Genomic DNA, 12354 nt, shown 5'->3' on the forward strand with positions numbered 1-12354 from the left:
CGCGACGAAATGGTATCCACGTCAGCCGTGAGAGCTATCAGAATAGAATTTAATAGTCATCATGTTATCGTTGGATGAGAGTGTTAAAGCCTGATGAGTTCCAGTAAGACTGAAATCGTCAGAATGTTAATTTTTCATGTCGAAAATTCAAACTCACTGTTCCAAGAGGAACTCACTAGACGTATTGTTTCCATCATAGAAGGTGACATGATCGTGTATGTTTTCCACATCAATATCGCTGACGTTCAATTTGATATAGTGACTGCAATATTCAATATTTCGTTTGTTACTAAACTTGGTTCGCACTGGTCCGGAGCCACAAGTAATGTTTGGCAAGTACCAAAGAAGTTGTATGGCAAAGGGTAATCAGGAGAGATGAACGTCTGAGAAGAAGTCGTTAATGAAACAATTGATCGTTTAAAAATTCTAAAGATTATTGATTAACATGAAAGAAAAACATAAATTCATTAAGCTGGGCCGGGCTTCCTTCAGAAATTTCACAACTCGGCCCTAATCTTTCAAGTATGGAAAAAGTTGTCACCTGAAATAGTGATCCATGAAACTGTGATAAATGATGGGAAATTTTGTAGTAAGATTCCAGAAGTGTTTCTTCGGAAGAAAACGTAAGTGTCACCAGATACAGCCGAGTACAACTTTCTTGGCTGCTTCAGTTGGGTTGAATTGTATCTGAAAAAAATATAGATTTGCAGAATATAAAAGTCGCATACATCTCCATCAAATTTTGATTCTATATGTGAACTTCGTCATTTTCTTTTACTTTATCGATTTTCACCATCATTTTTTTATTTCCACGAGACTTCATGTTTCTAATTTCTTCATTTGTTTCTTTCGAGACATTTCTTCATGTTGGTTGGGATAAGAATGAAGAGCTCAAGACAATTGGCAAGACATGTTTCTCAGAGTGAGCAAGAGCCGCCTCCAATAAGACATATGGACCACATCGCGCCGTGGAAATCAATCAATTTTCCTGAACTTCTTGATGAAATACTTTGACAGAGATCGTAGAGATCAAGACTAATCAGAAGGCTAATCAGAAAACATAAAAAAAATTACAGATAACTAAAGAGATAGATAACTTCCTGAAACTTGAAGTTCAGATTTTTCGAGCCATATGGATAAGAATCTTGGAAAACACTTGGTGGTAAACTTCCTGCAATCTGTTTACAAAATTGTTGATTTATTGCTATTCGTAAAATCAAAAAAAAAATGCTTTATTGAAATCAAATAGAAGAAAGAAGATTACAGAGACGTGAAGAAGGTGGTAGGGAATTTATAAGAGCGTGGGGACGTTGGTTTCAACAAGAAATCGTTACAATATATCTGAATTAAAGATTTGTAGAGAAGTTTTGCTGGTTTAGGCAGTGCTCTGGCGTTGGATGTGGGTAGCACGTTCCTGAAAAAAAACCGTTTGAATTTAATTAGCTGAAATTCCGTAGCCGTACCTCTCCTTCTTTATTGAAGAGGATGGTTTGGACGTTGTTTCCGCTTCCGAACGAGTCTTCGGCGTCATAGACCAATTGATCAGGTGGCGAGGCGACTCCTTGGTTACGGGCAAAGATCTTGAGCGTCTTTCCGGCGCGGAGGACAAAGTCTCTTGGAACGGTGTAGACAATCTCGCGCTTTCCGTCGATACGTCTCTTCAGCTTCCACTCACCGATTGCCTGAAAAATTTGAATTCGAAAAAAAAAAAACAAAAAACGGTTAATACAAACCTCGTCCTTGGCACGATGAGTATTCTGGAGGACGATGTACTTTCCATCTGGCGATGCCTCGTGGATAGAAACATTTCCCTTGGCTGAACGTTGGAAGGATTGACGGGAGGCGGTCTCGCCCTTCACAACTCTCATCGTTTCTGAAATATCTAGTTCATTTTTAGGTATTCTCTTTGTTGATTACCTGTGTCGGTTTCTTGGGAAATGGCGTGGGTCTTGACGACTTGCTCGACAAGTTGCTTGAGTCCAGCACGGTTCTCCTCTCCTTCCAACATCTTTCTGTAGATGGCAATTTCGGCATCGAGGGTTTGCTTGGTATCGAGAAGCATCTGGAGCTCGACCATAAGGGCTTGGCATTCCTCGCGCATTTTTCTGATCTGCGAATCTCTGTCGTTGAGGGCAGCTTCGTATGATCTCTGGTCGTCTTCCAATTGATAGTTGAGCTCTTGGATTTGTTTCTCGAGAAGGGAGTTGCGAGATTCAAGATCAGCGAGTTTTCCACGCAGATCCGCAAGCTGGGTGCGAAGTCTTTTGACCTCTTCCTTGGCGTATCCTTGTTCCATGCTCTGTCTGGCTGACTGGGTCTGAATCTCTTGGACCTTGAGACGGTACCACGATTCCATATCATTACGGTGGACGTTGTTGACTTGGTCGTATTCCTCACGGATATCACGGATAGCAGAGGACAACTCGTTCTTGAAGAACTCGCGGTTCTCTGGAGTGGTATCACGGGAGGCCAAAGTTTGGAGCTCCTTGATTTCGTTGTCATGGACACGACGCAAGAAGTCGATCTCCTCGAGAAGAGTTTGCACTTGATTCTGGTAGTCGATGCGGTTGAGGGTCTCCTGGTCCAAGTCGGTACGGGCTCTTTGAAGCTCAGAGAGCATACGCTGATTCTCTTGCTTGATGCGCTTGACCTCGTCCTCAAGTTGCCCGATACGGCGTTTCAAGAGGCTGATCTCAGCTTCGATCTTGGAAAGCTGGACGAGAAGATCGTCAATCTTAGCACGATCGTGTTCACGTCCCTTGATGGCGTCCTCGTATTTTCTACGGAGCTCTGCGAGCTCATCTTGCATCTTCTTGATTTGGCTCTCCATATCCTTACGTTGCTTGTTGGTGTCATCAATCAACTTTTGGGCATCCTACAAAAACTTCGTTACCGTAACCTAGAATCCTAATTTCATACCGAAAGCTCCCCTTCGTACATGTTGCGGATGTTGTGCGTGTCCTTTCCCCATTTGGAGCGAAGCGCGTCGAGATCGGCGGCCAACTTTCTGTTCTGGGCTTCGAGGAAGCGGACCTAAAAAAATATATAATGATTTGGGTGTGGTTTCTTCGACACACCTTTTCGATGTAGCTAGCAAGTCGATCGTTCAAGTCGCTCATCTCTTTCTTCTCACGTTCGCGAGAGTCACGGATGGTCGAAGCGGCATTGGAACCGAATGGCGAGCCAGATCCGGCGCCAGAGCGCATCTCGGTCACGATTTTAAGCATACGGTCTTGCGCTGTAAGCATTTAAGTATTAAAAATTGCAAGGGAGTAACAATCTCACAAGTAACATTTCCAGTGGTCCTTCCTCCAAGTGGAGCCCTTGCTGAAGGGGTGGTAGAGGTGAAAGACATCGCTGAAACGTGGCAAATTTAATAAAAAGTGTTTTCTCTCAACTGCTGTCGGCAGCTTTGAAAAATTTCGAAATGAGTTGTGAGTTGGGGCTGGTGGTGGCAACCTTTTGCCGAGAATTGTGTGACCAAGGAATTAGACGGGAGGCCCCGAGAGACAAAAGCGGAAAAAACGACAGTCCCTTTTGCGCGAAAGGGCGAGGTGGGCGTCAAATTTCTGCTTGCTGCTCCTCACTTTTTATTTAACATTTTTCCCTCCCTCCGAATACTTGCTCCTCCTTGCTACCTACGCACAGTAAAGATTCACCCTAATGATCATAGCATGTAGACAAAAGGGATTAACAGAAATTCGCAAATTTTCTCTTCTTGGCGATAGTGGTTGAACTCGCGTGCTGAGTACTAAAGCTTAACTTACTCTTTCGTTCGATTATTTCGTAATTTACAGTACGCGTGGAACTCTTGTCGCTGAGTATGCTAGAAGTACTAGAGCGTCGGGACGACGGCAAAGACACAATATACCCTTCCGACATGATTATAAGTCAAAACATTGTGCCCTACGATCATTTTTATACCTCATGTACCTTCTATAAGAACAATAGAGAGTGGAACAAGCGAAATTGGAGTTTTCAGACTTTCTTTTTCTAAGAAAAGTATGAGTAACGAGGTAAACTAAAAAAGGGAATACGAAAAGAAGAAGAAGAAGAGAAAAAACGCAAATATTATTATTGTCAGTTTCCTTCTAAGGACATGAAATCATAATTGTTTGCATATATGTATGGTTTATTTGAAGGCAGATCCTTTTTCGAGAGAAAAATGTGAAGAGAGAGGTCTCTAACCATCAAGAATCAACTTCAAAAAGGGCGCACGAATGAAAAGAGGTGTGAGAAATGGACGGAACGGCTTCTTGATATACGGTGAATGCGGGAAAAAAAGGATTCGATGGGCGCGTCCTCCAAAAATCATCTCCTCTCGCCAACTCAGTCAACCCTTACGTCGTAAACGATTCTCCACCTCAATTCTCAACCGTATCCGCCTATTGGACATGCGTTTTTGCATAAAATTCATACGATACCCAAGAAAAAGTGCGAAATGACATTTCAAAAGGTGGTGATGATTCATGATGCCAAATTGCTACCTACGCATTGAGGGACAAAAAAAACCGAGGAAGAAAAAACTAGACAACGTCTCTCGGAATGTACAAACAGTCCTCAGCTAGGAAAGAAAAAATTAAATTGAGGTAAAAAGAGACCTTGAAGTTGAGGTAGTACAAAAATAAAACCCAGAAATAAGAACATACCACCATTGTCTCCAATTTCGAATTGCAAACTATTCATAAATTGGTTCGAAAATTGTAGGGAGAATAGAAAATGAGGTATATTTCCGTTTTGTTTTTCGGAACAACAGTTTTTGACGAGTGTTCGAGTGTATGTGTGTAACTGGTTAAACCAAAGCGATTAAATCTTCACACCACTTCTACTACTCTACTTATATCACTTTCGAGATTTAATTGTAAAGATTTATGAATTAGAAGACTTTTTATATTCCAAGAGTTTCCGATTTTGCGAAATTTTAAATTTTATTATCCTATTCTAATTTTGTAATGATTTTTCAATTTGAAGGAAAAACATTTTTTCCTGAAATTTTAATATTTTGAATTTTTCTGATGTTTTGAAATTTCCCGATTTTGCAGTATTTTGAAAAATGGATTATTTCGTATTCTGATAAATTCCGATTTTTGGAATTTTACGAAATTCCAGGTTTTCCGATTTTTGGAATTTCGAAATTTTTAAAAATTCAAAATGTTTCGACTTTTAGGATATTGAAAATTTTAAAATTTTCCAATTTTTGAAAAGTCGGAAAAATCAAATGTTCCGATTTTTGAATTTTGTCAATTCTGAATTTTCCGATTTTTGAAAATTGAAAAATTCAGTATTTTTCAATTTTTCAATTTTAAAAAATTCCAATGTCTCCAATTTTTGAGATTTTCACAATTATGAATAGAAATTACAGAAAAAATTCTCAAAATTCAGAAATTTCAGAGTTCATGGAAGCCCAAAAAGTTTTGCACACTTTCCAAATTTTGAAATTTCGATTAAAAACTCTGTATTTTTAGGTTATTGAAATATCAAAAAATCAGGTTTTCCGATTTTCGGAATTTTGAAAAATTTTTGGATTTTCTGGAATTTCGAGAAATTCAATGTTTTGCGATTTTAGCTATTTTGAGAAAAAAAACTAAAAATTCTGCATTTTTCGAGAATCTCCTAATTCCAATTTTTTGAATTTCAACTGTCTCCAAATTTTCCGATTTTTGGAGTTTCAAAAAATTCGATATTTTTTTCAGTTTCACGATTTTTTTTCAAAATTCTCAAAATCATCTAGAAAATTTTTCAAATTCAACTTTTGAAAAATATTCCCCTGAACTCACCCGGGCGTGTAGTTGTAAACATGGTGTATTTCTTTCTTTGCTTGTTTTCTTCCCACTAAAACTATAGAGATCTAGGAATAAAAAATGAGCTAGCTAGCGCTGAGCACTGATAAATTGAGTAAATGTCTCAATGACAAAACGGAGGGGGGAGATATCAATTGAAAAAAATTGCGACAAGGCCAGATGAAGAGGCTCTTATTTACCAATGTGCTTGTCAATCTTGATGCATCCTGGTCTCTCTTTTTTCAATTAATTCTTACACATTTTTACAGTTTTTGCATGGTTTCTGATCGTTCGATTTCAAATAATAATTTTTAAAGCAAATAGTCTTTCCCGACAACTCACCCCAAAATCATTGGAATAGTTTGAATAATGATTATATCTAGAAACAAACTCACTTTCTCTAGTTATTTCCATCATTTTTGAAAAATGGTCGATTGGTTATAGGTACCGCTTCTCCGCTGAGAGAAGTATCCGTTTGAACGAGTTTCTGGAAAAAAAAATGGTAAAGATAAATAGTTAGCCTGCGTTTCAGCACGGCGGTATACATAAAAAAGAGATTTCTCACAGCTCAAACAGAGATTTGAACGGCTGCTGGTGGTGGTAGTTTTTTTTTTTTCGAAAAAGTACATAAGAGAAAAAGGATTGGAAACCTTTCGATGTGTACAGTAAACAAAAATAAAAATGGCAGCCCTTTGAAAACGAATTGAGGTAGAATAGAGGCCGAGAGGGGGGAAGCATATAGGAAAATCGGGCGGCCTATGGGTGGTGAAAAACTTCATAATTACTGAGGATCATCTACTAGTCGACCGGTCTAAAATCGAGCGCGGAGAGATTGCGTAAAACGGCGAGAGGACAGCGTCAAACGGTGGCGGCACGGGGCAGAAAAGTCGATTTGTGTCAGTTTGAGTTGTTTTTAGAACTCTTTCCCATGATGTTACTGTCAAAACCAATAACTATTGCATAATGATGATTAGTAGTTCATAATTTGAAAGGGAAAAACTAGGAAATTGAATCGGGAACTAAAATAACTAAAATCAGCTTCAAAAAAGACAACGACAATTTGTTCAGCCTATTTTTTATAATTATTTACAGTATTGTTCAATAAGATTATTATCAAAAAATGTATTTTTAAGTTAGTTTTCCGCAATTTTGACCTTTTTCAGAAGTCTGGAGATCGGCTGTCAAGATTACGATCACTATGGAAATTTTATAGAGTATAAAACAGACATAGATTGAAATCGTTGCATTCACAGAATTCTTCAAAAATTCTTAGTTTTCTGCTTTATGTCGGTTTTCAAACACACCCTTTTTTGGCCCGACAATTTTTCTAAAAACGCTTCTTTTGGATGGTTTTTTTTCGGGTTAAAAAAAATTAAAAAATGGGGTACTTTATTTCCAAAAAACCACTTGAAAATCTGAATTTTTAAGCCTAAATCACAGTTTTCCGATTGAAAATTTGCTAACTTTCAGACAGTTTTAAAGCTATCTGGGATCAAAAATTGCGGTTTTTGGAGCCAAAAAATTTAAATGTATATGTTCAAAAATCGGCTACTGGCCAAAAAGAGTGTCTTTCTAAAAACGACAAATAGCTGAAAAACTAGTAATTTTCAAAAAATTCTGTGGATGAAATATTCTCAATCTAGGTCAGTTTTACAGCTTTCAATATTTTCAAAGTGGTCGGAAACTCGACAGCCGAGCTCCAGACCTCTGAAACTGGTCAAAATAACTGTAAGTGAACTGAAAAGTGAGTTTTTGTATATCTTATTGAACTCAATGGAAAACATATACCTCAAAAAACGAATATATAAAGTTTACCCAACTTTTGTTTTGCTCACTTTTTTGAAGTTTCACAAACCATAAAAACTATACAAGTTGTTTGTGTACCTGAGACCTGGGGTGTCATAAATATTTGCAGCACGCGATTTGAACCTACACAAACTTTTAATTGAAAATATAATCCTGAATGAAACCTCAAAATCAAAATCACCGAAAAAGGGCATAGCAGGGAAAAAGGTATAGCAAGCAAAATCAACCAAGTCGATTCTGAAGTGGGTTCTCCCCTCCGAAATTTGATCTATTTATATAAGGTACTGTATGATTCATGTCGTTTTCCCTCCCGCACACACTCGGCAAAATTTTTTTTTTGGAGTTTCTCGAAAACCGATAAAGGTAGGGAGAATAACGAAACCCACCACTATGAGTCAGAGTTTAGAACTATGTATTATTTTTTGAAAATAAAAAAGAAGGTGTTACTGTATTTGTTTCCGGAAAAAGGAAACCCTCTTTTTGTACAGATGCTGAAAAACTGAGGCCGAAGAGGAATTTGTCAACAAAACAGAAGTTGCAGGTAGGAAAAAAAAGTTGCCACTTTGAATACGAAATTCTTCATTGAAACTGGATGCGACCCAACTATATTGAATACAATACGAAAAAGCGAGCACAAACATTCAATTACGCGTAACCGTATTTGAGTTGGCGTAGTTTTCAAGAGAGGACTTGAAGTATAAAAAATGGAAACTGTGACCGGGCATTGTTGGAAATAAATGGAAAATTGGAATAGTGGTGATTGGAATTGGAGATGGAGAATTGGCTAATTTTCAAGAAAACCATTCTGTTTCCTATGATTGTTCCGTATGATTGACGAAAAATTGGTTTCTTGAAAGTTGCAAAACACGAAAACTTGGGCAGTTTTCTAGAAAGGATTAAAACTTTGCATCGTTATCTGTGAGAGTTTAGGTCCTATTAACATTGGGAAATTGGGCTTTTTATCAGAATTATTGAGAAATAAAAACTAAAAGAACCGATCAATAAAGAAATAATGGGAAAAAAACACACATTTCAGAATCAGTATTTTTTTCGAGGGATAAGATAAGAGAATATTGTAATGCATATACAGTCCCGGTCAATAAGATATGAAATACGTATTTTGCAGTTTATTTCCGGTCATTTTGACTATATTAAGAAGTCTGGAGCTTGGTTTTCAAGTTTCCGAACACTTGGAATATTTTGGAGGGTGTGAAACAAACCTAAACCAAAAACATTGCATTTATAGAAATTTTCGAAAATTCCCCATTTCCAGCTATTTGTTAATTTCTGAAAACAGCCATTTTTTCACGGCTTTGTACTGAGAAAGTGAAACATTTTTTAGAAATTGGTGTCTTTCAGAAATCGGCAACCAACTGAAAAACTAGGATTTTCCAAAAATGCTGCAAACGCAAATTTTTTAATTCATGTCTGTTTTACACCTTCCAAAGTTTTCAAAGTGATCGGAAGTTTGACAGACGAGTTCTAGACCCCTGAAACACGTCAAAACGGTCAAAAAACCGATTGAAAATCATGTTTTTTCATAGCCGTTTGAGCTGTACTGTAATTAATGATTTTTCACAAGAATTGAAAAATGGGATTACTGTAATAACGTGTTTACATTGTAGACTTTGTATGGCATCTCTGAAACCTGGGTCGTTTGCGCTGAAATGACATTTTTCTGTGATCTTCTAAGCATAAAATTTGAAGATAAGGAAAGAAGATACGGAAAGAAATACGGAAATTATTCATCAAAAAACTGTTTAGCCCTCTAACCAATTTGAAGAATATAACAACAGACCTAATGATCTCAAAAAAATAATTTGTTGTTTGTATCAAATTTTTTTCCTGCTCACTATACTTGTAACGGGCCGAACTGGGCTTTTCGGAGGCCCGGTGGGCCTGTCATTTTACAAGTTTTGAAAATTTCAAAAAACACATAAATTTTTTTTTGGGTTTTTTTTTATCTTTTTAGAGCAAACAGACAAACAATCCAAAATAACAAAAAATGGAGGGAATTATATTGAGAGCTCAAAATTTGGCTCAAAAATACACAATTTTGATACCGGGCCTTCCCGGCCGGGCCCGGGCCTTGAAAATTTCCTCAGGCCCGGCCCGGCCCGGGCCCGGGCTTTGGCGGGTCGGCCCGGAATTTTACAAGTATGCTGCTCACCATTTTCCCGAACTTTCAAAATGTTCATCTTGAGAACAGTTTGTTTTTTCTCATTTCAGGCAAAGTTTCATAACAACATGCGTATTCGTTTCTTCATTAGAATTTTTGTTCGATACACACATGATGAATGATCACTCTGCCATAGAGGACCATGACTACCAAATTTATAATGCATTGCAAAACCGTTTTATATATTCCATCTTCCTCCCCCACTACACATTTTCCCATCACACCAAAATGAGCTTCACCCACGACAAGCTGGCTGACAATATTTACTGGATTCGAGAAGAAGATGGTCGAGAATGTTATCCTTTAATGTATCTGATTCTTGGCGCCGGGGACACGGGTGATTGAAATTTTTGAAAATTCGCTATATCTTTTTTTTTCCAGCTTTACTAATTGATACTGGTTGTGGTTGCGGAAACATCTATCATTACCTTCGTTCTTTGTCGTTCATGCAGAATGTGAAACTTATTGTTGTCAACACTCATAATCATCCGGAACAGGTTGGTCTCCCCTCTCCCTCCACGCGTTTACTTTTCGTTTTCCCCTTCTCACCCCCACACACACGCATACAATTCGTTTCGTTCCTCTAAAAATCCATCTTGGCGCGGTTTAGACCGGAGGAAATTGGCGGTTTTCGACGACGGGCAGTAATGGATTGGCACATTTGGTGGAAGATTTGTGTGCGGGACGCAAGAACAAATACTATACCCGCTTGATGGATAGTAGCTGGCACTGGGAGATCCAAACCTACAAAGTGACCCGATGGCTAAACGATGGGGATAAAATATTGCTGGGCGATGAATCGAATCTGAGAAATATTGTTCAAGTGAGTGGGTCGGGAGAAGAGGGGAAAGCGAATACAGAGAAAATTGGAATTTGAAAAACTTTGGATGTTTAGGAATTTTCAGGTTATTATTAGCAATGAACAAACGAACACTTCCGGTTAAGAATATACAGTGAAGACTCTAATGAAATATCCCTCCTAACTTTCATTGAGCAAACTTATCTCGGCTCTTACGCATGCTATTAAAAATGTGTCAACTAATTAAACGCTGCTGATATCATGATAAACAATTTATCAGTTCACAAATTTCTGATATCTTTCACAGGAAGCGAGATAAACATGCTCAGAGGAAACGGTTGGAGCGAATTTCTATCACTATTTACGGTTTATACTATTTTAGCCTTCTCACTGAAAAACGGGCAGTCTAAAAAACACCCAGAATTTCCTGATGTTTCTGATAGTTTGACAGCTTTAGTTTTCTGATTGGCATCTTTTCAACAAATTTCGTTTAGGTGAGATATGCTCCATTTAACCAAAATTTGCAAAAATTAGCACGGACACAAGCTTTGGGCAATTTTAAAACTTTTCATCTTGCTTGGTTGGATTTGTACTCAAAAGTTGTCAATTACAAAATTGTAGCTCTATTTTCGTTCAGTACGAACTGAAATTTTCAGACAAATCGAAACATGCTTGCTTTCTTTTTTAGATACTGAACGTTCACTATTTTCTACTAAAAAGTCTAAATACCGTTTTCATTTCTCATATGAGCCCATCCAACCCGTCTATTTTGAGCTCAATTATCTCAATATATGTGCGAGAAATAAAAATGTTGTCAACTGATTGAATATTGGTGATAATATGGTTAACGATTTCTTAGTTGATGATTTTTTAATATCTTTTGAAGAAATCGAGATAATTGAGTTAAAAGTTTGGTGGGCTTTTATTAGAGAAAATACAGTAGTTTTTTTTATCCGGTCCTGTAGAAACACAGTTTTCACTTTTCATGAAATTTTGGCAGTCATCTTTGGTTTTTTCTGACAGAGAATTCTGAAATTTGTAAACTTTTTTCAGGTGATGTGGACTCCTGGACACACTCCAGACAGCATCGTTCTCTGGTACCCATACGCTAATCGCCTTTTTGTTGGTGACCTGTTCTACCGTTTTGATGATATCATGTTCACGTAAGGAACGAAATTTCCCCGAAATTTATTGAAAAATTTTTTGTTCAGTTACCAATACACCGACATCCGCCAGTACGAAAATTCAGTTCGAAACGTTTTGAAGTTTGTAAAGAGTCAGGAAGTTACGGTAACTTGACTTGTGAGTTTTTCAGAGATTTATTAACGTGATATTTTCCAGGTAAAATACTCCTCTGCTAAAAATGATACTGATAACCAATGTCTGCCCACTTTCAAGCTTTATCATCGATTTTTACTAGCTGTGATTGCTGGAACCCATGCTGGAACTCATTTAAGGTTGGTCAAACGTTTTTATTCGTTTTCTAAAAACCATAAAATAAATAAAAATCAATTCAGAATTGATGAAGCAGAAGGAGTTCGTTATGAGACACGAGACAAAAGTATGAAAATTGTGATTGGAAGGAAAATTGTGCAAAAGTTGAACGAGGCGAGGGAGAAGGCGAATCAAGGGCAATGAATAAACTTATTTCACTTCTCGTTGTTTCTTCTTCTCAGCATCAAACATTCATAGACTATTCCAAAACGGCGACGTCGTTTGTCTCTCGGCTTCGTAGTATTTCTTGTGTAGAACAATGCCTTCTTCATCTCCGCCATCTTCCAAATCGTTCA

At 37.6% G+C, this 12354-nt stretch overlaps 2 protein-coding genes across 2 annotated transcripts; one reads left to right on the forward strand and one right to left on the reverse strand.

Annotated features, from left to right (window-relative positions):
* Positions 1-1375: 1375 nt before the first annotated feature.
* Positions 1376-3355, reverse strand: Cbr-ifa-1 (the record flags this gene model as incomplete). Its single annotated transcript, XM_002643954.1, has 7 exons — positions 1376-1414; positions 1464-1682; positions 1734-1873; positions 1918-2875; positions 2920-3033; positions 3078-3238; positions 3286-3355. The coding sequence occupies 7 exons, from the start codon at positions 3353-3355 to the stop codon at positions 1376-1378; spliced, it is 1701 nt and encodes a 566-aa protein (XP_002644000.1).
* Positions 3356-9993: 6638 nt separating this feature from the next.
* On the forward strand, positions 9994-12202 carry CBG17385 (the record flags this gene model as incomplete). The annotated part of the gene is made up of 7 exons (XM_045239158.1): positions 9994-10102; positions 10147-10262; positions 10376-10615; positions 11618-11727; positions 11776-11854; positions 11906-12021; positions 12082-12202. The coding sequence occupies 7 exons, from the start codon at positions 9994-9996 to the stop codon at positions 12200-12202; spliced, it is 891 nt and encodes a 296-aa protein (XP_045096187.1).
* Positions 12203-12354: the final 152 nt, after the last annotated feature.

This window comes from Caenorhabditis briggsae, assembly GCF_000004555.2.
Source record: "Caenorhabditis briggsae complete genome, chrX, whole genome shotgun sequence".
Taxonomy (NCBI): Eukaryota; Metazoa; Nematoda; class Chromadorea; order Rhabditida; family Rhabditidae; genus Caenorhabditis; species Caenorhabditis briggsae.